The sequence below is a fragment of the Glycine soja genome, chromosome 2, assembly GCF_004193775.1.
Source record: "Glycine soja cultivar W05 chromosome 2, ASM419377v2, whole genome shotgun sequence".
In the NCBI taxonomy this organism is placed as follows: Eukaryota; Viridiplantae; Streptophyta; class Magnoliopsida; order Fabales; family Fabaceae; genus Glycine; species Glycine soja.
Genome location: NC_041003.1, coordinates 46,776,903 through 46,804,891, shown reverse-complemented (window position 1 = coordinate 46,804,891; position 27,989 = coordinate 46,776,903). Strand labels below are relative to the sequence as shown.

The 27,989-nt window shown below is 31.3% G+C and overlaps 2 protein-coding genes and 2 pseudogenes across 2 annotated transcripts; 2 read left to right on the top strand and 2 right to left on the bottom strand.

The window, feature by feature from the left end:
- Positions 1-4: 4 nt before the first annotated feature.
- On the bottom strand, positions 5-3,127 carry LOC114399427 (annotated as a pseudogene).
- A 9,235-nt stretch (positions 3,128-12,362) lies between these two features.
- LOC114371993 lies at positions 12,363-14,503 on the top strand (annotated as a pseudogene).
- Positions 14,504-19,586: 5,083 nt separating this feature from the next.
- LOC114399416 (peroxidase P7-like) lies at positions 19,587-21,903 on the top strand. Its single transcript, XM_028361605.1, has 4 exons — positions 19,587-19,884; positions 20,185-20,376; positions 20,854-21,019; positions 21,262-21,903. Exons 1-4 carry the CDS (start codon positions 19,660-19,662, stop codon positions 21,651-21,653), a joined length of 975 nt encoding a protein of 324 aa, XP_028217406.1. The 5' UTR covers positions 19,587-19,659; the 3' UTR covers positions 21,654-21,903.
- A 2,748-nt stretch (positions 21,904-24,651) lies between these two features.
- On the bottom strand, positions 24,652-25,596 carry LOC114399409. The gene has a single exon (XM_028361595.1). It carries the CDS (start codon positions 25,449-25,451, stop codon positions 24,945-24,947), a length of 507 nt encoding a protein of 168 aa, XP_028217396.1. The 5' UTR covers positions 25,452-25,596; the 3' UTR covers positions 24,652-24,944.
- Between the last annotated feature and the right edge of the window lie 2,393 nt (positions 25,597-27,989).

The following is a 27,989-nucleotide window of genomic DNA, read 5'->3' as shown; positions in this document are numbered from 1 at the left end:
GATTAATAAGGTTGCTTGACGGTGCGAGAGGATCCAATTATTTGACATAACTTTGGAGGAGGGAAATAAAATTTATATTAAAACATACTAGACATCATCACTTGCTAACTTTTAATTTATTTTCCCACAATTGATTCTGATCTGGCCTTTGCTTCCTGTGAGAGGCTTGATGTTGCTCATTTTGACCATGCCCTTGGCAAAGTCTTCAAAGAATGCAGCAGTAGTTGGCAGCATATTTTCTTACCAGATTGTCAGTAGAACTGCTATTGAAGAGCTCCTGATCAGAATGAAGAAGGGCCTTTTTACTCACCAAATTCTGGAAGATTATCGAAATGGATTGGAGTTTGGTGGTCAAGGGGTTCGAGTATTTTGTCATTTCCACTCCTGGGGCACTTGCTCTGCAGGGACTTTCGGTGGGAGGGATCAACGTTGGAATCATTGTAGATGTGTGCTCGGAAATTTTTTCATTCAGCCAGGCCAATGGTATGTGCCCCTGTTATTGAAAAGTTGCTGTTAGTGAGTTGAAAGTTTGAAACACTAAAAGTGAATATGGGAAGCCAAAATTCAATTAGGATCCTCTCATTTCTTCAGTACGGCAGTGTTCTTACAGAGGCAGAGGAACACACAATTCAGTGCAGGAAATGGAAGGTATTACACAGGAAAAAAATGTGTTTTTCTTTCAAAATAGTAAGAAATATTATTTATTCTCCAGAAAAAAAATGAAATGACCAAATTCACTAAAATATTTTTCCAAGCACAACTTTTGAACAGTGGTATTTTTTTTTTTTATATCAATAAATAGGTTGAGCAAAACTCAAACCGACGAGTGATAATTTTAGGTAATAAATAGACAGAACAACACTCTTAATTATGACAATAATAACCAGGAAATGGTTGTTTTGTTACTCACGCAATAACCAATATTAAGAGTACTAGAATCCGTTGATATCTAGAAACAAATAAAGACACCTAGATCAATACGATGGGATATTTAATAATGAATGAATGAAGTGAGAAGAGATAACATGAGACGAGCTCAAATAGAAAGAGATAAAATGAAATAAAATTATAATGTCCTTGATTATATATAGATTTTATGTTGAAATAGAAGAATTTTTTTTATCACATTATTTAAGAAGTAAACCGAATAATAAGAAAAGTAATAAATAATAAATTGGTTCTAATTTCATACCTCAATGGATAGCAGATGAGTAAAGAATGAGTTTTTGTTGGACTGCATGAAAAAAATAAATTGGGGACCTTTTTGTTTGATTTCGTTAGGAAAAAGTGTGTTTTTAATTATGCATATGTTCAAAAGATTATAATAATTATGCTAGTTTTAAAAAATGAAAAGTAAAAAATATTTAGTATTTTTCTTAAAAGTGGAAAGAATTAGTTTATGGAAAAAGCTCTGAAAAGGCAGAATCACAAAATTAGTTTCTTTACATCTAATAATTTTTTTTGGTCGAATATCACATTATTCGTTTTAGTTAAAATGAAAGGGAAGAACAACAATTTCCTCAGTTTTTTATGAGTTCATCTCTTGCAAATTCTATTTAAATAGATACTACTACTATTATGTAAAATGAATTACTAATGCAAGAAACTCCACATGCCATCACAATCATTCCACATATATAAAACCACAACTTTAATTTGGAACCCAGATGTATTAAAAAGTAAGGTGGTCGGTGCGTAAGTAAGTTGTTGTAAATTTTCTGTTTTTTATTTTTATGGATAAAAAATATTAAAAAACATTTATTTTAACTTTTATTAAAATGAGGGATTATTTTTTGTTGGGAGGCATATATTTTAACTGACTTAAGACATCTCAAATATATTATAACACCTGAAAGAGCCACCAAGTCTGTAACTGAGAGGTCTTGATTAGCAAAATTGTTTATGAGAGCAGATAGACTGAGGAAAGGCCCGGGAATGTTGTTATTAGCATCACTTCTACATGCTGTAGTAGAAGCTCTTCTCCCCAACCCCACTTCCCAAGTAGGTCCTCCTAACTGCAAATGTTTTACACAAAAAGATATAGTAAGTGCTACTAATTCAAGGGCCATAATAATTGATAACTTTGACTGGGATAGAAATAGAATCACAGAATATTACTACTTCAGTTGCTTTTTATCTGTTTTTTAAAGTTATTTTCTTGAAATAAAAAAATATAATAATTTTTCAACTATAACAAAATAGGTGTGGAGTTTCCTATTTAATTCCTTTTTCTTTCTATTTCATAATAAATACATGGCTACATTAATTAAAGATAAAAAAAATTAATGGATAAAAAACATTTAATGTGATCTTAAATTTTATAAATAACATGTAAATAGAAATAAAATTTCTCCAAAATCCCATAATTAAAAAAAAAAACGAAAGGAGTATCTATATTACACAAACTACAGAATCTCGAGCTGCCAGAGCAAGAATATCAGCACATGACACCACTCTGGGGCATTCTTTCTCCACATTGGCCTTAATATCATTAATCACGTTGAACCCTCTAGCTGATTGATTGTTAGCTTCTGCTGTTTGCTCTCCAACGAAGTTGCTTGTATCATCCAACAGTATTGGTGCATCACAACCCTGAAATATCACTATCTTATGAAAGCAACTTGGAACAAGCTAATTATTAGATAATTTCAGTCAATCTTTATGTGAGATATATTTAAAATTTTCAATTTACAACAAGAATTAACAACATTTGACACTTAATTACGTGTCATTATAAGATTATTTGGACCATAATGAGTCAGACTACCTAATTTCTTGCACCTTGCAGCCTATACAAAAGGTTAAATGAAGTAAACATAAATGCACATATATATATTATACTACATTATTAATTATTATATACTCACGTTTACAAAGAAGTGATGGAAATGCAATCGGAGTAAGGAAGCCCCCATGCGTGGTTCTTTCTGAATGGCTTTGGCCACTCCTTTCTTCACTATAGGCAACAAGTTTGGGCAGGTGCAGGAGTAAAAGTCTGTGCATAGCTCTTCCTCAGAAGCTGCTGTAGTTGCACCAACGAGAACTAGCAAGAGGAGGAAGTAGTAAGAAGCCATTGGAGCTTTCGTACAAAAGACATACCCAATCATAATATTGGAGCTATCTGTTATACAGGGTTGGACCAAATTATTAGTTAATTGAACAAATTGGTTATTTGTAAAATGTGTAAAATAGTAGGATCATCCTGTTGGTTGAGGGCTTGAGGTAGTGTTTGATAGACGTGACATTACAGGATAAAATAAAATATAAGAATTCTATTTATGTGTGATATAAATTAAAAACGGAATAGGATAAAATATATGATCATTTTTCTTTTAATTTTATTAAAATACTGACAAAGAATAAAAAAAACAAAACATTTTTTTAATTGTAATGTGTTTTTGTAGAATGCTACCTAGGGTGTTGAAAAGTCAAACATTACCTGTCATAATTCTTAAGGGAGAATATAGTTTATATTATTGTTGACCAACTTCAGTTTATCAATCGATTTTAAAATGAATTGAAATCTAACATGATTTTTCATTTATGTAAATCATCTATTATGAGAGGCATCACCTGGAAAACATATGGATGGAGTGTTGAAAAGCCTTACATTGTTTGTCTTAATTATCATGGTACAACTTATACATCTATTAAATAATATTTAAAGATGAAATCTAATAAGAGAAATAAGATATAAAAATGAAAATAAATAAGATGTATTACAATATCCATTATGATCTAATTAACTCTTATATTTGTATCCTTACTGATTGAGTATCTAATTACTCATACTTGTTGCCAACACTTTAATTAACCATAAAATATCAATGAATTGAAAAAAAATATTAATCTGGTCCATCTCCTATATGTGTTGGTTAGTCACAACTCAATAACTTATGTATCATTCAATCTTCTATCCACACTCATTGATACACATTATCTCCTTAATGGCATGATTATGTATTTATCTCTCAATAGTTTCCATAGTTTTCGTATATTTAAACCTTTAACAGATTTAGAGGAAATGATATAAGAAAATTATTGAAACAATTGAGAGATAAAAATGGTTAAGAACTTAGACTTTTTAATCCTATTTATCAAAATGCATGAATAAATAATTTATTTTCAAACATTTTCATCATAAAGCAATTGTTGATATTGTTCCGGAATATCAAAATTAATAATCTTATATTACTTTGGAATTAAGACTAAATTTCCTTTATAAACACTCAATTTCCTTGACTCACCGAGAGTTTGAAACATCTTTTATTGGCATAACATTGTTGATTATCCATTTCCTCTCTTAGAAAATGCGAGTGAACATGTTCTGGAGACTTCAAATTTAAACACTCACCATGAGGGTTCCTTTTATTAGATCGTAGTCGTTGTTTACTTTTCCTAATCGTCAAATTAAAAATCTGAACACACACACACACACGCCTAATCTACTTTTAACCAAATCAATAATTTACGGGTACAATTATTGCCTCGTGGGAGTAACAATTTTTAGCAGTTTCGTTATTTCAAAAGTGAGTGCCATAATTGTTCCGCCTTTTCTGTGCATGGATTGCTCGTGTGGGGCTCAATCACTGTTGTTCTGTGGGAGGACTCTTATGTTGGGACACTGAGACAGGGGAACCTTCAAAATTATTTACAAAATAAATGTAAATAAAAATTAATATACCTTGTTTTTATATATAACAAATTTACATAATTTTTATTCTATATTAAAAATAAAAAAATATATAACAAGACTCTAAAATGTGTCATTAATATTTTTAAAATCAATTAAAATGCATTCTCAGTACCTAGAAAATTGTTTTAGGTACTATGATTATAAATTATCATATTATATGATAAAATAATTGATTGACTTTCATAATAATTATTTTAAATGACATCAAAATGATAGTTTCTAATTAGTTTATAATGCAGAAATGTATAGATTAATTGTACATGACCATTATTGATCATATATCCGAAAGATGAACCACAATAAGTCAATAACAACATTAAAAAAAATGTCAAGTAATGAGCTAAATTAACTGTCTCTCTAAATTGCGGAAATTGTTGCGATGATTAGTCATGAAACCAGAATATACACTGTGTATAGGTGAAATTTTATTTGAAGCAGCATTAATACAAGATCTATGGAGGATTTTAATTTGACGTCTTTTTTGTGCTTAATGGCCCGATAACCGGTGTTTAAATTCATGTTAGATGATATACAATCACGTTAAATATAAGTTAACATGATTTTAAGCAAATGTTTATATATTTAAGTCTACCTTGATGAATTGATTATAGATTCACAATTGGTTTTAAGTTAAAACAATTTTGGGTGTGTTTTATTCTAAAGTGTGTGTTTGAATCTAAGTCAGGTCAATTTCTCAATCCACATATTTTTTTTGGTGAATATTTCAATCCACATATGAGATAACAAAAAATTTGTAGCTTATGCAACTATTGTCAATTTAGATGTAAATTTTGGATCTAATGTGAGTAAATAATGTCATTCCAAACTTGCGGCTAAGATGTCTCAACTTGAGCCTGAGTTAAACATGTTTTTTTATATATATATTAATTATAGTGTTTGACATTGTGTGGGAAACATGATTTTGATTTTTAGATTCAAGTTTCATTGATGATATTAGAAGTAATTTTTGTATCAACATTAGCTTTAGTCATGTTATTTACTCTATGTACACCATTAGTTACGCTATTTGTTTCATATATACCCTTAGACTTAAGTCATTTAGGTAATTGCATACTGAAAATTATTTTTATATTAATTGTAAATCTTCAAACAAGAGCTAAAATCAAGTTTGTAATATTTGGTATCTAAACAAAAATCTGAAAGAGTTGTGTTTTTCTTAGGACCGATTTTTAGTTTCTAAATCTGAGAAAGAGAGAGAGAGTCGTTACTGTTGTCGTTGCTCTTCCCACTACCGTGGGTTCTGATGGTTTTGCCGTCGTTGGCTCTGGTGGTAGCAACACTTATTGTTACTAGTGGATGAGACTTGGGAGAGATGAGGATCGAGGGACAAAATGGAAAAATAAGAAAAGAAAAAAATGAAAAAAATCTTAACCTTTAATTGAAAAATAATATATTCCATCGTTAAAAAAAAAAAAAAAACTGACGTAGTGTCCAAGTTATTTCAATCTCATGATTTTCAATTTCACCGACAGCATCACTACCTTCCAAATGAAAAAAGAAAAAAGAAAACATTTACACTAGCGTCACTTTCTACTACCATTGTAGTATTTTTTTTTTAATGTCGTTCCTGAACCAAATTAACATATCATTAATATCAAGAAAACCTCAAATGACTATTCGAGTAAAATAAGATAAAATTTTCACCTAATAAGTTATAAATTCAAACATAATTTATATCCTGAAAGTGATTTAAATCTAATTTTACTGTGAATACTCTTTAAATTCATTGTTTTTGAGGGGAAAAAAAAAATTCCAAATTCAATTATTTGATTTTTTTCCTTTTTTTTATTGAACTTTTCCCCCCTTAATCAATAATGTTATCTCAACTAGGTTAATTAGTTAGTGACTCACAGCTTAGCTCTAAGTTGCGACATATACAAAAACATAAGCATCAGTTCATGACTCGATAAATAATGAGTTTGTGACATAAATAAATAAACAACTAAAGATTTTGCTGGGGCAAATGCCAATATGCAGAGTCATGTTTTATCTTAGGTTGGGGTGTCAATTGGGGCCATTGGGCACCACTGCCTTTGTCGTTAATTTTTTTAGCTTTTGGAATTTGGTGCCTAATTGATTAGAAAACTCCATAAAACAATATAACTTTTCTGAAAAATATTTATAACTTTTCTGAACCGGGTACAGTTTACACTTTACATGGTTGCAATGCAATTGGTTTCATTTTCTTTTCTGAAAAATATTTATAACTTTTTTTTTATTTCATTCATGATTAAGTTCTTAATAACTAATAGTTATAATTAAATATCTGCCTTAATTTGTTCAATGCGAAATAAGATTTTATACAGAATATCAATATGACTTTAATAAAAGCTTCTCTCTCTCTCTATCTCTATTTTTTTATTTTTATAATTCAACTAGTGACTAGTATAAATTAAAAATCATGTTAATATATATCTATAATATGATATGTTTAGCTTAATATTTATTCATGTCATTAATAAATGTAGTTACATCCAAGATATAATTCAGTAGTTTTCTTTTAGTTTACTTAATTGTGATACTTTTACAATCCGACTCACAAATGAGATTACGTCAAAAAAAAAAAAGGAACTAAATGAAAACTTCATTGAAACTCAAGAAACAAAGTAAAATCTTTTCCCATTGTTTTGATTGTATTTATGATTTTGTCTTTGGTAAGCGAAACTGAGATGATCCAAAGTATCAAACTGGCCTATTATAAGGCCCAACAAAGTAGCAATGTTATACGATTTCGCAACAAAGTTTGGCCCAAGGATGTTTGCTTTGCTATCTGAAAACGGGTTAATTAATTACTTAATAGTATTGTCTGATACTTGATCAAACACAAACACTAACCGGACACGATATAAAAAATGGTAATGATTTTTCTCAAACGCGTTTAATTAGAAGAAAACTTAAATTTATGTTGAATATGAAAATTTATGCTAGATTTTAGTAAAAACTTGTTTTTTTTAGTATAAACCTACTTTTAAGATAAAGTTTTTGAGCATATATGACTTAAGCTCAAATCACATTTAATAAAATTAATTTTATGAAATTAAGATCTTCTAAAATTAAATTTCAAATACTAGCATAAACACATTAATTAAAATTAACATATTGTTAATCCGGGTAGAATTAGACTCAATCATCATAAACAAAGATTTCAAATTTAAACTTTGTAGATAAAAAAAATTATTGAAAAGAATGACTCGTCTAAAGATGATATGATCAGATTTTTTAACTGTAACTAGTCATGCTTGTACAAATATGATAATGATAAATAAATAAATAATGTTTGATGATAGTCGTACACTGAAATTAATTGGAATCCAAACCTGAGTGGTTTACTCCAAGGACACAATTGGAGTGCATGCTTCACTTGTTCACAAACTTGGCAACCTGGATAAGATTAGCTACGATTTGGTTTGGTAGTGAAATGAAGGTGAACCATGGTAAGTTGAGCCAAACTTGGTTTGACTCAAAATTATGATGTTTGCATGATGTAATATCGTAATAACTTTGTACTCATTTAATTTTAATTTTCTGTGTATTAATTTGATACATAGTCTTGAAGTATCTCTATCAGCCCAGCTCTTTTTTAGCAACTCAGGATATGTTTGGAAATTCGTTGGTGAAATTCATAAATCACAAAAATATATATCTTTTGTTAAGGTGGTGAACATACGTTGATAAAAGGAATTCTTTTGTATCTTGAGTTGAATGTACATTTGGAGGGTTGAAAACGTCTTCCCAAAGATACACTCAAACTTTATTCTTCACATACAACCAAAATGAAGGAGTTCAAGGTATCAAATTTCTAATATTGATTAGTATTAAAATGCCATTTTTTTCTACAACTATTTTAACGCTTAATAAATATTAATTAGTATTAAAATACATGTCATCACTTAATTTTTATTATTTAATATTCGTATGAAATGAAAAGTACTTTTCATGCACCGATGTTTTCTTTCATATTTTCTTTTTATATCTCTCTTTCTTTTTCTATTGTATATCACATTTATTATTTTCTTTCTCTATTTTTTTTTCTTTTGGGTTTTCTTTTTTTTTTTTCACCCCAATTTACCTGATTTTGAAATGGACGTTGATGATTATATTACTCGTGTCAAATGTTAGTGGCACCACTGTAGCCATCCTACTGTTTCATTTCCTTCTACAGAACACAGTATACTAGTTGACCATATAAAAAGTGCACAGAATCACATCCTCCAATAGGCTTTTTTGCTTTCTCCTTCTGCTGCTCTAGCCACATTCTAAAATCCTCACTTGAATTGAACAAAGAATGGACCATAAATGTAACAGCTCTATTGGCAGACATGAGGGGGGACATGATTCAAAATGTTACTGTAGAATGTAGGAATGCGTTTGGTGGATCGAGCTAGCGTTGTTTTTTCATTGGCTAAGAGCCTGAGACTGAACCTATGAAGTTCTCAAACATTAGAAAAATCATCATCATTATGTCACACAATGCTGTGTTGGTTTTTCTTTTTTCCTTTAAATTTACTTAATTGGATCCCAAAAATTCATCTGACAGATTTTAAGATTTAATAAACACTTAACCACTTACATAAATATTTATAAATTACTCACCAATAAAATCTTCTCTGTCAAAAATCAAATTCATATTTTTTTCAAATATAAATTCATTTTCAATGACACTTCTATCCACTAAAGTTCACTCAGGTTGGGTTGACACTTGACCGTTGACGCAATGACACTACTTGCACTTGGGTCTACATTAATTTCTTATTGGGTTCGTTTCTCATCATTACTGGGTCAAGTGATTGAGGATGCGGGTTGGGAATCAAATATACGTGATCAACCATTTCTTCCCCAGTCTCTGCCAAGCAAAGTTTTGGGTTCACCATTCTTATCTTTAATTTGTCGTCCATATATCTTGCAAGTTGCAGATGCTGCATTTTTCAGTAATTGATAGTTAGCTGGCTATGTGTTAATATACTACGTCTCTGTTACTCTTTTCTAATTCTTGCCGATAATGATTTGCTACCAACTGGGAGAAGAACAAATTAACTAGCACAAGCATCCAAAACCATTGGCAGCAAAACAGGGACCAAAAGACACTGCTTATGATTAGATTGCTCGTTTAGAACAGTAAGGGGAACATATAGAACTTATGGTGGTAATGCATATATAACTCATTTGACTATTATACTACAGGAAACATCAGTTTATACACGCCCTCTTTTTAATATATTCTTCATTATTATGTAAATTTCCTGTGAATTAACTCTTCTAATTAATTGGAACCTTTTTTTTTTCTGAATGTAACGTGAACTACAAGAAATTCATTCAAAATAAGAAAAAACGTATTCAAAAGAGAGCTGAAAAATGAATTGTTGTTCTTTCTGCATGTCCCCCTCCATGAGGACCATGGGTTTAATGGTTCTTGAATTACTGATCAACTTAGAATGACTTGTCTAATGGTATACTAGTGGGAAAATGTTTCTTGGACAACCTTGAGTTATTTACAACTTGAGAGAGAGAAAAAGAAATAAATGATTAATGATAAATATGATTGATGATGTAATGCGATAAGAAGAGAAAGATAGAGAGAAAAGATAGTTATTGATTTGAAATTTTTAATTGTCAAAATAAAATCACTCATACTGTTGGTATTGCAATTATGGTAGTTAGCTCACTAGCTAAGTGTTTGTGTATGAATATTGAAAAAACATCAGAACCTTGCAAATTTAGCAGTATACTAGATGTCATGGTTTTAAAAGAACAGTACTATGAGGTAGTGTTATCAATGCGTGGCGGCTGACAAGACTTGACGCAAGGCCGAAATTCCACCTTATAAATACACCATCTGCTGCCATGATTGATCACAACCTCTAGATTTTTGGGTACACCGTGATCGCGTCACAACTATAATTATAGTCACATCCGCCATGTTTACCAACAATTTAATTTTCCATAATGTTAAAAATTACAAAGAAATTTTACTATTGCAATTTCAAACCTCTTGCTAGCCATGATTCACAACCTCAAGATTTCTTTATGTTGTTCTATTAAATGGTTTAGTTATTTAATTAGTTTCTATAGTTTCAATATTTTTTCTTTTAACTCTTTTACTTAAAAGCATCTTTTAGTCCCTACACATACCGTTTTAATCACACAATTTCTTATCTTTATGCAGTCAGTGACAATAACACCTTTTGATCAGCCGACGACGCTGAGACTATAATAAGCAACAACACTACTGGCCATTGTAATGTCTGAGTCGGAATGATGAGAAAACTCAATGCTAGCTAGGAATGAGAAATATCTAGGCGTGTGATGAATGAAATAGGTCGTTGCTCTTGTAATTATTATAAGCAACTATCCAAAGAATTTGTGGACGACGCTCCCATATCAACATTCCTGTGGCTACAGGCTTAATTTCACCATAAAGATTTTTTCAAATTGTGCAAGTTGCTCAATGCGCGCGCACATAAAAGTTTATCATAAGGTGTGAATCTATATGGAGACCTTTCAATTTTTAAGTCAAGGAATAATTCTTCACAGCACTCGTACATTTTATGGTTGAGGTGTTAAGGAGTCATTGATAGTGAATGTGTCGAATTAATATATGTGTGATTTAAGTTACATCCTATCATCTACAACCATGCCATGACAAATTGACAATGCCCTCAGAGCTAGGTTTTGGAGACCAACGCACTTGGTATGCACTGATCGAGGCAGATGGAGACAAGATTACCTCATTAAAAAAATTTAACAAAAGACTACAAATCATTGTTGCCACTTCTGTAAAATATAGCAAGCAATCCAAATTTAGTTGGTGGTTTGCTGCATGTGTAATGATTGATGTCTATGTTAACATAGCTAATTAAATCCAATAATTTAACTATGGAACGTATACGGCTGTTATATTTAGTTGCTAAGAATTATCTAATTATTTTCAAGTTCATGTACAGAAGCAGGCCTTTCTCTTTTGGATAGTATATACATTTTATAAATTTTTTGCATGCAAGAAATTAAATAGGAATGTATAGGTGATTTGAGTGCCTACACTATATATATGTATGGCCGCCAACACCTCTTTCTTAACACCATTGATCTCTAATTCTCCTTTTATTTCTTGCTTCTTTAGTATCACTCTGCTCTCTCCCTATAATATATTGCTAATGGAAGCCAAATTAGATGATCATACCCAAGATGGTACTGTTGACTTCCGCGGCCAGCCTGCGCTTTCATCGAATACTGGCAAATGGAAGGCTTGCGTTTTTCTTCTTGGAGATGACCCATAATAATAATTTCAAACCTGTTTATTAGGTTTTTATAAGAATCTGCTTTGTTTGATCATGAACTTAACTAATATTTTAAACTTTTTGAAGATTGCTTCAATCTTGAAGATTTTGTTCTATAGAAAAGAAGAGAAAGAATTATATGTGAACCTTTTTCCACATAGGCTAGGGTTTTTGTTTTTGATGATTCCCATGCATGCATGCATGCACGTTAGTTTAGGTCTATTTTCTGGTTCTTAGTTTAAACTGAAGTCTAAAAGTACATGTCAACTTATGAGTCTTTTTAGTGCTAATAGGTACTATTATTTTAAGGACTGTTACTGAGGAGAAAACAACATGAAAATATATATCAAAGTTCCCTTTCATAAGGATGGCCTTCTATGGAGTTGCTTCCAACTTAATCAATTACCTCACCACCCAACTTCATGAAGATACTGTTTCATCTGTGAGAAATGTGAATAACTCTGGTCAGGATCTGTGTGGATAACACCAATTCTTGGGGTTTATATAGCAGATTCTTACTTGGGTCGTTTCTGGACATTCGCTCTGTCATCTCTCATTTATGTCTTGGTAAGCTAAGATTTAACTATCACAAACTTGTGCCTCCCTCATTACAGGGCATGATTCTTCTCACTTTAGCCGTATCACTCAAGAGCTTGAGGCCAACGTGCACCAACGGCATATGCAACAAGGCTTCAACCTTACAAATTTCATTTTTTTACATGGCACTCTACACTATGGCAGTTGGAGCTGGTGGAACCAAACCCAATATCTCAACCTTTGGTGCAGACCAGTTTGACGACTTTAATCCCAATGAGAAACAGATTAAGGCCTCTTTTTTCATGAGGTGGATGTTCACCTCATTCTTGGGTGCTTTGGTAGCCACTTTAGGTTTAGTCTACATTCAAGAGAATTTTGGATGGGGTCTAGGCTACGGCATCCCAACAATTGGTCTTCTATTGTCCCTTGTAATTTTCTCTATAGGGACTCCAATTTATCGCCACAAAAATAGGGCAGCCAAGAGTCCTGCTAGAGACCTAATTCGTGTCCCAATTGTTGCCTTCAGGAACCGAAAACTGGAACTCCCTATTAACCCTTCATCAGATCTTTATGAGCACGAGCATCAACATTATATTATATTAGTGGTGGAAAAAGGCAATACACCAGCTTTGAGGTATACAATTATGTTCTTTTATTTTTGGAAGAATTAATCTAGCTATTTCTTTTTCTAAGGTTGGTAGGAAGGAGGGAACTATGTGTGTACTTTGCACTCCAATAATTAAGATAAATATAAAAAGAAAACATTTGAGCGACCACACAGTTTCGTAAAGATAATTGTGCACAATTATAAAGTGCATGTCAATGTGGTATAGGGGACCGATTTGATTGAGTTACAATTCAATAATTGATCATGGCTCATGGTATTTGGTAGTGGCGACATGGTGTGGTAATATACAGTAAAATTTGGAAACTAAAATGGCATTTGTTATCTTAGCACTAATTCTTTCACACCTCAATGTTTCTCCCATCCTGGCTCAAGTCATCCCTAAAATTTATAAAATAGAAAAATAATTTTAGATTTAAAAAATTTCAAAACTAATGAAATACTTGTTACCTTATCAAACATGGCTTAAGCGAGTGAACTTTATATTCAGGTTTTTGGACAAGGCTGCAATTAAAGAAAGAAGCAATATTGGTTCCTCAAGAACACCATTGACCGTTACCCAAGTGGAAGGATTCAAGCTTGTCTTTGGCATGGTCCTAATATGGCTTGTCACACTGATTCCTAGCACGATATGGGCACAAATCTACACTCTTTTTTTAAAACAAGGTATAACCTTAGACCGAAAGCTTGGTCCTAATTTTCAAATTCCTGCAGCTTCTCTTGGGAGCTTCGTGACACTCTCTATGCTTCTCTCCGTGCCAATATATGACCGATACTTGGTGCCATTCATGCGTCGAAAAACTGGCAACCCAAGAGGGATCACGTTGCTTCAAAGTCTAGGAATTGGATTTTCAATCCAAATTATGGCCATTGCAATTGCTTATGTAGTTGAAGTTAGAAGAATGCATGTCATAAAAGCAAAGCACGTAGTTGGTCCTAAAGACCTTGTCCCTATGAGTATATTGTGATTGTTGCCTCAATACGTTCTAATTGGGATAGCCGATGTGTTCAATGCAATCGGGTTGCTAGAATTTTTCTATGACCAATCCCCAGAAGACATGAGGAGTCTTGGAACAACGTTCTTCACTAGTGGAATCGGTGTTGGGAACTTCTTGAACAGCTTTTTGGTCACGATGGTTGATAAGATTACAAGGAGTACTGAGTGTGATGAGGCAAAGAGTTGGATAGGTGACAACCTAAACGATTGTCACTTGGATTACTATTATGGGTTTCTATTAGCTCTATCGATTATCAATTTAGGTGCGTTTTTTTGGGTATCAAGAAGATACATTTACAAGAAGGAGATGGGCGAAGATAGTCTTTATGTTCAAGGGGAAGCCAAAGTGTGAATGTGTAATATCATATTTTTTTCCTATTTTTCTTTATTTGAAAAATCAAATAAATTAGTATTTTAATTTTATTTGCTTCTATTTTTATTATATTTTAATAGTTGGGTGGAAATTACATTTTAATTAAATTAAAATAATAAAAATTAAAATAAAATATATTAATTTGTCATGCTAAAATATCATGGATCTAAATAAATAAATAAAAACATGTGTGTGGAAATGAAATTACTAAGCTCAAGTATTAGAAATGTTCTTTAATAAGAATGAATTATTTTTTGTGTATAAAATAATTAATTAAGAGTTAAATTGAATAATTAGGAGAGTGCTAAATTAAATGGTAAAAAGTATATACGGTTAGTGATTCTTTTTATAGTAATCACTTTGAGAGAGATATTAAAGGTCATAATTTATACCCTTATATGTACCAAATAATATAGCCGCTAACATACCCTTATAAGTTGTACATGTGGGCTAAAAATGTTCAATATTAAACATATTCACATGTGAAAATATCCAACTGAAATAAGACCTTATAAGTCAGATGAAGGTAATATAGACTCAAAAATAGTTAGTTACTATTTTGTTGATTAAGTTGAATACTTTTGGGAGTATAAATTTTACAATTTCTTTATAAGATCCTTTTTTGATATAGGAAAAATAAAACTACTACAAGGAAATAAAGTATAATTCATCACTATAAGTTTCTAATAATTTCTTTTATTTATTTTCTCTACAAGAGTGTGCAATTGCAAAAATTTTATAAAAATGAATATTAATTAAGGATGAAGAGTAAATTTTAAAAATTTTCTCTTAAATAACTTGATCCCTTTCTTTCTTTATATAATAATAATAATAATAAAATAATAATAATAATAATAATAATAATAATAATAATAATAATAAATAATAATAATAATAATAACAACAATAACGACTTAGTACCGAGGACTGAAACCAAACTCAAATTTTCTATAAGGATTTGGATCATGCCTATAGAAATGATTGATAGATCTGGTAAATCTCCAGCTGTGTAAGTGTAAAATTAATTAATTGTTATTATTAACGAAATATAAAGTCAGTGAGGTCATTATAAGTTGGGAACCATCTATCTATACTACTACTTGACTCAGTCAGATAATATTCTAATTAATCCATCATCAATGTAGAGAAAGATAAATAAAAAAGAAAGCGGTGAAAGAGATATTTAATCAATTTCCAAATTAGTCCGTTTATATGTAAAGGCGTAAAGGGCAAGAGTAATTATATCTTTTTACGACTTTCTTTTCTCTCCCCAACCCTATCCAGCGGATCATTGTCGATATACTTTGACAATTCAAACAATATTAATGTGAACCCAATCAAAAGTAGAGATCCTTTGCATCTTAATTTAGCAGACGATTAGGTAAAAATAAAATCAACATCTCAAGGTTAATTAAATCCATTTTTATATTGAAGGCTAACAATGTACTAATATAATACCAATTATATTTAAACCAAGTTTCTAGCCTCGTGGCACAAATATTGTGTAGGAAATGTTACCAGAAAAACAGCGACTGTAGTTATGTCAAAGCAATCGACAATCGAATCTTCTTAATTAGTAAATGGTATTAGTTAAGCTTTAGTGATGGGGTTATAATAAAGGCTTGATTATCTTAATCAATAGCAGGGTCAGGCTATATATATAGGAGATTCGTTACACTTCGTCAAACTTAAAATATTCCAAAATGAATAACACCACTTTCAATTTCTAATGATAAAAAGACAGGAAGCAATCGCCTAACGAAATGGTCAAGAGTGACCAATAATTCTAAACCTAATTAAATCTCCTCCTAATTTTCCAAAGGACAATCTGTTCGCGGCCAGCATGCAATTTTCTTTAATTTGGAAGAGGCACAGTAGGTCATGCATGCGCATGGAAGTCTTCTATTTCCAATTCCGTAATATAAAAGGGTACAAGGGAGTAAAATGCAACAAAGTCATTCCCTAATTAATCATCCAAAATTTATTGATTCTTATCATATTTCTCCTTAAAGTTTTAGTTGAAGTATACATTTTCTTTCATCTAATCCACTTCTATAAAGAGTACCCTCAACATAAACTTAAAAGCCATCTTTTTCAGCAAACAATTTGCCGGAAATAAAGAAATATGTGAAAATTAGAGTAGGTGAAAATAGAGAAGAGAGAAATATAATAAATGAAAACAGTTGAGAAATAAAGTAAAAATAAGAGTATTTAGTTTAAGAAAAATAGAAAAAAAAATCAATTTTTAAGATAAGTAATTGATTGTGAAGAATTTTACCAGGCAAGAGTCGGATATTAAACCATCGAGATATGGTATTGTGCCTCTCTTTGGACCAATTATATATTTAAATATTATTTGTATGTGGAACTTAGGACTGTATCAGTTTCTCTCTTAATTCATTTTCAAAAACTTGGTATTTGCCAGCTAATCATGATGAATTAACTTCTATACTATAACACATGCTGTTTTTTTTTTAGTAGTACTAACACATGCTGCATGCTGTTGTTGTTATACCTATTTAATTTACGGGGATATAATAGCCTTCTAGCGGGTTAATGTAAATATTTAATAACTTTCTTTACCAACTCTAGTAGCTAGTTGAATTACATGTACAACCTAACTCTATTTAGATAATTTTTCTTAAATATTTATAAGAAAAGATAATACAAAAAATGAAATGATTTGAGTACACTCCTAAGGTAAAATGATTTGATCTCACTTGACTTTTATAGTTTTTTTTATTTATTTAACTTCTTCAAAAGTTAAGATGTATAAGTTGACTTTAGTTTGTATAAAAAAAGAAGTTCAAATGTATTTATCTTTTTATTTTATTTTATTTTTCTTATTAAATACTTATTGAGAATGGTCCTACTTCAAACAAGAAAATGAGTGGCAGAGAACAAAAACTCAATCTGCCTTTACTTCAACTACTCCAAGAATTTGAAGGGAGGAAGAGGGGGGGGAATTCCCTAGTTCGGTTCTTCCTAACAACTCAACCCTTCTTTAACTTTGACCGTCACCCATTACTTTCTCCACCATTCTCTAGTTTTAATAGTCTTTTTGAAACAGTGGGGGAACAATTTTAGTTTGCTTCGTAGTTTTTTTGTTTTCTCTATTGTTTATCTCCACTTCAGATAAAGCAGTTCTCTTTTTGTTTTTTTGTTTTTTTTGGTTTAAATTCGCTGGTTATGCTCCCATGATCCATTTATAATTGATGATTAGAATCTTGCTAGTCTAACAATGTATTTTTGTTGATCCATCCTAAGAGCTAGCTTGCTATAAATATTATTCTTCAGGTAAATTGATGGAGTAATAAATATCAGTATACATAAATATCTTAAAAAAATTTGAAGGAAAAATCTCTAAGGATTAATTAACACCAAAAAAAATTTATAGGGTGCCAATGGTTTAGTCATTTCATTTCTCTCCTCTAATAGAAATAACTTAAACTTTTAGTAAAAAATATATTGTAAGTCTATACTAACATTATGATTAATGTATCATAGTGTAGCAATGTAATGTATGTATATATTGTATATATCAATTTCCTACACCACTAGAAGAATCTATTAATATAATGCATCATTAGTATAAATTTAGAGTATTTATATATATTTACAAGTTTATTTTCATTAAACAAAATTTATTATTTTTGTGGTGAGTACCAATATGCCATTATGTTTTCAATAAATTATATTATTTTTCTTTATAATTACTAGTATTTCCCTACCATTAGGGTGTGGCTCTGCCATTCTTCATTATATTTAAAGTTGTTTTTACTTTTAAACATGTAATGTGTTCTTTGCATGCAACAAAAATTATGGAGTTTTTTTTCAATATTAAAAAAAGTTGTTGAAAAAAGTTTATATATAATTTGAAAGTTTTAATTATTAATTTTTTTGTTGTTGTCGTTTCTTTCTCCACAGTACACATTTTATCTTCCAAAGATTAATAATATAGTTTCCATTACTTCATATCTGTTTGCTATTTTTTTAATGAATAAAAGAGGGGATTTCTTGGAGTTTAATATTTGAATTATTTTAACATAATTATTTTAAAAGTTAATAAACTTATCATTATGAATTATTTTTAAATGAGTGTATAAAAATATAAATTTTTATATTGTGGTGCATAGTTTTCTTTCTCATACAACAACGAGATCCATTATATGGTCTAGCTAGGATTCATTTTAAATAAAAATATCGTTTCTTTGAATTTATATTGACCGCAGTACCACCGGCTAAATTGATCTCCGAACCCTTCAATTCCCAATCGGTTGCCTTTGCATGCAATATATATATATATATATATATATATATATATATATATATATATATATATATATAATGTGGTTGACAATGTAAAAGAGAAGAATAATTAAAGCCACTGCAAGAATAAACTAAGGATCACGCGAGCCTTATCAAACAATTTTTTGGTACATGTAAACCCTAATCGTCAAAAAGAGGGAGGTATCATTCTCACGTTTTTTTATTATTATTATTATTCAACTATTCCTTAATAAATTAAGATTGATTAAAGATGAATTCTTCTTTGATATCAATGCACAATATAATGGGTATACATCATTAAATCGATTTAGGTGTATATATAATTCAAATTTCCTTCACGATTTAGGTGTTTATTTTGGAATCTTTGGATTAAATTAATTAGCAGTCGAAGAAGTTTAGCATTTTTGTCTGTCGAGTTGTATCGATTGCATGAAAATATCACACATCAAATTGTGGGTAACATCTCATACAATTATAATATGGGACCCTGAAAAAAAAAAGTTTACTAACTACTTTGCCAACACTTTGACAAATCATGGCTAGCCGGCAGCGCAAGTCATTGGTTCAAAGAAAAACGAAGCAGGTTTATGAATTGATTAATAAAAAATTACAAGCCAAAAGTAAACACACTCCATGCATTGACAACTTCTTTGCTAGTTCTGCCTGTTAGGTTAGGTATAACGGAAGAGAGACAAAGCACCTTGAGATTTAATCTCACATTGACAAATTAACCTTGCGAGTGGACTAGTTGCATGGCCATATAAATATGTGACATATGCACGCACTTAGCAAACACATATTCTCATCATAGAGTTAATTACTTAACTTGGAGGGTTTTAGAGAGAAATGGCTTCGTCTTGTTCTAGCTTTATGATCACTTTGGCCGTTTTGGTCCTTTTGTTGGGGACTAGTAGTGCCAATGCCAATCCAACACTTCACACAAACTTCTACTACAGTTCTTGCCCAAAACTCTTTGACACTGTGAAACGCACAGTGGAATCGGCCATATCAAAGGAGACCCGCATGGGTGCTTCTCTCCTACGTTTGTTCTTCCACGATTGCTTTGTCAATGTAATTTTTTCTAACATTTCTTTATTAAATATTCTTCATGCAATTCTGTTTAGTACTAGAAGTTAACATGTTAAATTTTGCCTTCTTGTTTGTTTCCTAAACATTTTTTTCACCTTCGTTATATTTTCTTAAACGCACATTTTTTAGCTGGCTTTTGTTATTACATTTTATACAACTCTTATAGCAAATTACTAAAGTAACGCCATTTATATTTGTCATAATTCATATCAATGGTTATGCATAATCAGTGTAATTTTTACTTTGTTAAATTGAATTGAATTGAATAAATAAATGTTGCAGGGGTGTGATGGGTCAATTCTACTTGATGACACATCAAGCTTCACCGGAGAGAAAAACGCAGGACCTAACAGGAACTCTGCCCGTGGTTTTGAAGTGATCGATCAAATTAAGTCAGCTGTGGAAAAAGTGTGTCCGGGTGTGGTCTCTTGCGCTGACATCCTTGCCATCGCTGCAAGAGACTCCGTTGAGATCGTAAGCAATTATTTCAATGCCATCATATATTGTTTAATGCTTTAATCTTGCATATATGTATGTTATAAAAATAAAAAAAAAGTATCTGCATGGCAATTATTTGTTGAATAAGGAGTGAAAAGCAAAAAAAGTATGTTAAAAAAAGTTTAAAATATCCTGAATAAATATTTTTATATAGCATAAAGTTTCCTTTTTGAAAAAGACATCCACTAACCTTGACAAAAATGTGTCCATAAAATTTCATTTTTCTATTTGTTTCTCTTTCACTTGGAGAAAACAATTTTTGTCATTTTCATTCTTTGCCCTTTTCTTTTTCTTCCATTTTCTCACCAATCTAAACAAAGGAAAAACTTAGCTTGCACGTTTCCTATGTATTACATGATTCAATCTCCATCACTTCTCCATTCTCCATTCTGCACACACATCACAAACATATGCCAGCATACGTGAACTGAAAAATTTGTTGAATTTGATCAGCTTGGAGGCCCAACTTGGGATGTGAAACTTGGAAGAAGAGACTCCAGGACGGCAAGCCAATCTGCTGCCAACAATGACATCCCAAGACCCACTTCAAACCTCAACCAACTTATTTCCAGATTTAATGCTCTCGGACTTTCCACCAAAGACTTGGTCGCACTATCTGGTATTATAAAAGAGTCTAACAATATATTCTCTAACACGTTTATTTTAACACACTATGAAGGTTATAAGGAATTATCAAACCAACGAAACTTGTTCAATTAGAAGTGGATTAAAAAGAGTAATTTAAAATTTGTGTTATAACATTTCTCAAAATTAAAATGTGTTACTCTTGGAACTTAATAACTTGTTACTTAAGCAACAATCATTTTACTCAATTTCATTTCATTGCATTGCAAATTCTAGGGGGTCACACAATTGGACAAGCAAGGTGCACAACCTTTAGAGCCCGAATCTACAACGAGACCAACATAGATAGCTCTTTTGCTCGCATGAGACAATCTAGGTGTCCCCGAACCTCAGGGTCAGGGGACAACAACCTAGCACCCATTGACTTCGCCACTCCCAGGTTCTTTGACAACCACTACTTCAAGAACCTCATTCAGAAGAAGGGCCTCATCCATTCCGACCAACAACTCTTCAATGGTGGTTCCACTGACTCCATAGTGCGTACCTACAGCACCAACCCGGCCTCCTTTTTCGCCGATTTCTCCGCCGCCATGATCCGGATGGGAGACATTAGTCCCCTCACCGGCTCCCGCGGAGAAATAAGAGAGAACTGCCGGAGGGTCAACTAATTGAATTGTTAAGACACCTACACATAATTGGATATCAATGCATGTGTGTATAATAAGTTGTTAAACGAGAGTTTTGATTTCATTTCTATGTTGTCACTTTGTGTGCTACCAGTTAAGTGTACGTGCATTGTTCTATTTCGTTAATTTAATTTGCTTCTATGTGCTGATGTTGAAGTTGAGGGCCTTTGATGTACAAGTTCCCTTGTGACTTTCCTTTTACAATTATAATTAATATTTATTATTCCACTCCTATTTTTATTTTTTGCTTTTTATGTCAATCTTCCAGCTTACTTATTAGTTATTACCAAACTTTTATTCTGACGTACGCAAATAATTCATGTGAATCTCCAATATAACATATCTCGTTTAATTTTTTTTGTAGCTTTTTCAATGACTTTTTTCATCTACAATGACAAATAATCATATATGAACTGAGATCACGGCGTCTCAAACTTTTTTTAGGGTCTAATTACCAGCTAATTAAATTTGTTAGTTAAGGATAGTCCTCACTCCTTCCAGTCAAATGTACAGGTTAAATATAATGCATGCATAATTAGGTGATTGTATGAGCCACGAAATTTTTAAATAGATGAAGTAACTGTTGACTCTACTATTACTTATGCAGTTATACGGTTGTAGAGGATAAGGATTGATTTCGTCAAAAACACGAGCACGCGCGTCGATATCAACCGATGGGATATTACTCAACTACTATATAAAAGTAAAGATAACTGCTCCTAATACTTGCCCTAAAATTGAGGACGTTGAATTAATGTATTGCTCTGGAAATAAATACCATGAAAAAAGAATCTAAGGAGTAATGACAATGAGCCGGGTCACCTAACCATATAGAATTTTCCCTACCCTTAATTCAAACCATATCTATAAGAACCAATCAAGCACCCTACACGTGTTCTAAACATTTTTGTCTTAATTTTTGTTATGTCATAACTTTTTTCCTATTTGAGCTAATCCATTTTTTTTGTGTGTTTTTTGTTTTTGTCGCCTTGCCTCCTTGTCAAAAGCTTATCAAGAGTTCGTTAATTATTTACGTGTTTGTTTCCATTATTTTTCTAGTTTTAATTGGTGCTAAGCATACAATTTGGTGCCTTGTTAAAACATTGAACTTTAAATTATTTTTCACAACTAAGAAATATACTCCGATCATATGAGCAATAATGTTTTTTTACACGATCGAATAACGAGCTTGATATTTATTGGATCTGCATCTCTCTAATTGTTTCCTGTAACTATTTTGGAATATACAATTACATTTCAGAATAATCTTTCCATAAAAATTTACCTTCTGAAAAGACTGTTCTGCAATGTGATTTTACATTTCAGAATAAATGTTCCAGAAGTTTAAAAAGGTGCAGGGAGAAATATTGGAGGTGTAGCAAGCAATTTTCTTTGTTTTCGGTTAATGTTAGTGAGGGACCATTTGGAATCCAAGAACCTAAGACACGGACAGGCGCATTCTGACCATTGGATAATGCATGTCCGGGGAGAATATGATTAAACATATTTGAGTTGGCCTAAGTTCAATGATACCCATAATTTGGTTCTGTTTGGGCTTTCTTCGGCCCAAATTCTTGGTTTTTGTCGTTGAGTTTATGACTGTGTTATGATTAATGCCTGTCTTCAATCTGACCAGTAGTTTATGCTTATTGCAATATATCATATTGATAGTCTGAGGTTTGAGACATGACAAATCCTTCAAAACCAAATCAAATACGTTATGATTAATGATGAAACAAAATTTATTGTGATTTTGTTGTTGAGCGAAACAAGATTAATTAGATTAATCCTATCATGATGTTGTTATCTCCGTCTTTAGCTTTTGAGGGAAATTAGATGCTCTCTCCTGATGCCTTTCTATGATAATTGTTAGATTCTTGTTGTCTTTCGGAACAAAACAACTTTAGGGGGAGGTAATAATATCCTAATTTAAGAAAATCTTTCTGAGAGTCGTTAAATTCATGGGTAAAATGTCTTATAAGTTTCTTATTTTTTGTCAAAATTGATTTTGATTTAAAAAACATTTTTTATTCTCGTATTTTTTTTTATAATTAACAAAGTTATTTTCTCTTTATGGAACTTAAGATACTAGGCTGAGAAACAAAGTTTATCAATTATAAAATATATGAAGACAAATATCATTTTTAAAGTATGAGAATTAAAGTCAATTTTAGACGGAAAACGAGAGATTTAAGATACATTTTTTTATAAATTTATTCATTTATTGAGCGAATGGAACATCTTTAGAATGTTCATCTTTGGGCTTTTGTGGTTAGATCCAGTTCTTATTTGACCAAAAAAGCATTGTAAGTCAGTAAATAGTAACAGTTAGATACAGATGCAATGATGTAAATTAAAAACAACACAAATAAAATAACGCAAGCACTGAGTGATTGAGATACGTGAAAATTTTAAAACGAACAAAATAACATCTTGAGTAACTCTCTCTCTCTCTTACTCTCGAAGTAATTTTATTTCTTTTCTCTCTCTCATACACCAATCATTATAAGAGGAAAAGGATGGGATTTGGCAAAAATGGAGGGATTAGATTGGAATAGGCCTATCAATGACAAAGGCATCAGTTTAGGATAATGATAGTCCAATAAAAGAATTCTTTTTATGAAAAAAAACGAATTAATTAAGATAAAGAGTCCAATTATTACCTCTTATATATTAAAAAGCGTGGTGTGCATGAATTTTTAAAGGAAAGTATAAGTTAGCTTGAATAAAAAATTTCAAGCTTTATGTACCCAAAACAGAATATCTCATGTTCAAAATTCCAAATTTACTCACCAATTGTGTCATGTTGTGTTTTGCTGTAGTTATTTTTTAACTTCCCGTATCACCAAAAATAAAATAAAATAAAACTGTACTCATCTCTATTTATTATTGTGATATGGTAGTTATGATTCCAATTAGACATTTAGGCGCATGTATAGCTTGGCCACTTGAATATCTAGATTTGCTATAATTAACTAACTAGAAGATTTAACTTCACTCAAGTATATTATAGTAAAAAAAAAAGGCTTCTAATTTCAAGCATATACATTCTCAACCTAAATCATGAGATTTTCCAACGAGATAGGAAATTATTGTGTCCAACACATTTAAACCCCATACAATCACCAACCAAACAACTACATTTTCAAAGATTTTCCACACTATGTAAACCATGTAGAAAATCAATTCCTAATGATGTTAATTACCTCCACAAACTAGATTGCTCCATGGCTCACAATTGCATTCTTTATGTTCCCAAAGGAATAACAGCCTCTAAATCCGTTTGAAGCTGTGTTTGAGAAAAGAGCAAACATTTGTAGAGCGTGAGAAAGAGATGCTTCCTTGATCTGTGTCCCTCATGGAATATGAGTATGCCGGATATACCGATGACCATGATGATGATGAGGATGAGGATGATGAGCGAGATGATGTTGGTGACACATGTCCCTTTCTTGCCACTATAAACTTTGGCATAAAACATGAAAATATATTGGACTTTGAGTTTCTTCTCTTGTTTTTCGACTTGGAATTGGAATAATATGAAGGTGGGGGTGTAAGGGGCGGTAGACAAGTCTCAGAAGAAGGGTGTTTTGGGGTGCCAGGTTGTGCCTCCCACATGAAAGGAACTGCAATTGATGTTTCTCCATAATAGAAGACCCTTGAAGAAGAGTTAGCCATGGAGGTTTCCTTGGACATTAGCCTTGAAAAGAACCTATCATCCTCTTTTATTCTGAAGGACTTCTCAATTGAGACATGATTGGCACCACCATCATTGAGCATTTTGGATTGAGAAGTATATGATTTTTTTTATCTCGACTATGATCTATGATATGCCTCATACAACAGGGTGTGTACTACACTCTTATATTTGCTATCTAGACCTTACCATTGTTTTATGACTTCCCCGTACTTAATTCTCTTAAAAGTTAAAACGTCTAAATATAATAAAGAGTGCATGTTCTTCTAAAATTACTGAAGAATTGGGTTACTTCATATGGGAATTAATTTAAGCATGGATTTTAATCAAGGAGGGCCCGGGCTGTTCGATCAATTTAATAATAGGGATTTATTGGAGGGCCTGCACCAATTTAGTTGTGGCGAGATTTAATGCATGATATAGATAGTTGGTCATTAAACTATGAAATTGAATGGGTTATTAGTGGTAGCTGCTCAATTATTTATGGAAGAATCTGGACCATTGACTAAAGTAGCCAAGGTAGTTCCTTTATAAATCATTGGTGCTCAGAAACGGTTGAGGGGAAAGGGAATTTGGTTACTGGGGAACACTGTAATAAATGAAAACATGTCGTGATCATGAATGAGAAAGGAGAAATTTGTAGATATATACTACATACTGTATAATTGCTTTCCTTTTTCTTTGATGCAGTATAATTGCTTTCCTAAAGAGTTTCATATCTACCTAATTGCCATATCGTATCCAAGAAATCTAATACTCATTGATTATTCGAGCACAATTTAAGTAACATCAACAGGGTTTGTGTGAAAGGTCTCAAAGTCCATTTTCAACTTGGGTACACATGAGAAGTTATATATGATCAAGGAATCGAATGACATGACAAAGTGATGAAGTTGGATCTATTGAAAGAGATTAATTTTTCTTAACATATCTAACTAGGGTTTGAATTTTTTAAGGGAAAGATGTCTATATTTTATGTTAGATCATGCCTTGCAAAAATGGTCTCTGAAGGAGGATATTTATGAGGGAAAAAAAAAGAATCCAATGACATCAAGGACACCAAAATTAATCAATGCACGCGACAAAAATTATATTATCTGATCGGTAACTTTTATCTCTTCTAATATAACCAAATAAATGAAAAAATAAACCCATCTAATTATCTGTTGCTAGTAAAATGTGTTAGGTATCGTTGATTAGAGGCCTTCATTTTGCACCATGACCTTCTCCTACCGAACTTTATTTTGTACCCAAGCTTGGATATATTGGATGCTGAAAATTCATCCTCATGAAATAGCAGGAAGAAATTAATGAATACGTTGACCTACTCGGGCATCACGGATAGAGACATATCAGACAGTACATAACAGTGTGAAGGGTATTACTATTATTTATTAGCCATGAAATGTCACATATGGGATGAGCTGTGTGATCAGAAAAGCCCTATGCTTTTTCATTGGAGAATTGCACCAACACGTGGATACCGTACGTTAACTGTATCTTTTAATTTGCTCTGTAATATAATTCTAATTTCTACACCAAATGAAAATTTGTTCATTGTATTCAACCATTTCACTAATTAGATATTCTGTGACGTGTAAGAAAAATAATTAAAAAATGGCCCTTTACTATAAAGAGAAATTACCATTATATATCACTTTGCGTTGAATCAACATGTACAGCATGACCATGCATGCACTGGTCCATAGTGCTGGAAAAAGAATTCGATGCAGGAATTCCCCTCTTCTACTGTGAGTCAGATACATTGAATGGTGAAATATTAACATATTAAACGACAACAAACATTAATTATGTATATATCTATTAGGATTTAAATGTGTTGTTCACTAAATCTGAAAGTTATGATTAATTGGCACTACTCCACTCAAGGTGCCATGTTGAGATGCGGAATATTTACGTTGGGACATCTTAATCATGTGCTTGTTATTTTATATATATATATATATATATATATATATATATATATATATATATATATATATATATATATATATATATATATATATTGCACTTTAAATAACAGAATTCACTTGTTACTGCCATTGATATGCTGTGGGGGCAGATTCGTTACGCTCCATAGGGGTGCTAAACAACTTCCTTCCGATATGAAAGTTGCTTTGATTTATTAATTCATTTAATTTATCACGAAGAATGGTCTGAATAAGCTGGGATTAGGTTTGGAGATCATATTGAATTGACAAAATTATATTCAATTCCACCTCCATCGATTGAGATCAAGAAAATTAATTTGGCCGGAACTTACTCTTAATTATCCTATTTTTTTAATTCAATTTATTTATATATATTTTTAAATAAATTATATATTGAGAAAATTCCAATTTAAATATGTAATTAAATAGATTTAAGAAAATCTTAAAAAGAAAACAAAAAAAATTAAAAGCTAAAAAAATATGTTTTTACAATTTTTATATTTGACTTTTATTGTAATATAAATAATTAATTATTATAATAATAATTAATTTGTATATTTGGCGATCATGAAAATTCTATGTGTGTAAGTAGGAGAAAGTATAAAAAAAAAAAAATTACATTTATGTGTGTGTAATTGATGTTGTATGCATTTTGGGTTTAATAGTATA

Excerpts from the sequence above, each read along its gene's own strand:
- LOC114399416 (XM_028361605.1), top strand. The coding sequence starts at position 19,660 with ATGGCTTCGTCTTGTTCTAGCTTTATGATCACTTTGGCCGTTTTGGTC. Across the intron at positions 19,885-20,184 it reads TCCACGATTGCTTTGTCAAT|GGGTGTGATGGGTCAATTCT; the intron begins GTAATTTTTTCT and ends TAAATGTTGCAG. Across the intron at positions 20,377-20,853 it reads CAAGAGACTCCGTTGAGATC|CTTGGAGGCCCAACTTGGGA; the intron begins GTAAGCAATTAT and ends GAATTTGATCAG.
- LOC114399409 (XM_028361595.1), bottom strand. The coding sequence starts at position 25,451 with ATGCTCAATGATGGTGGTGCCAATCATGTCTCAATTGAGAAGTCCTTC.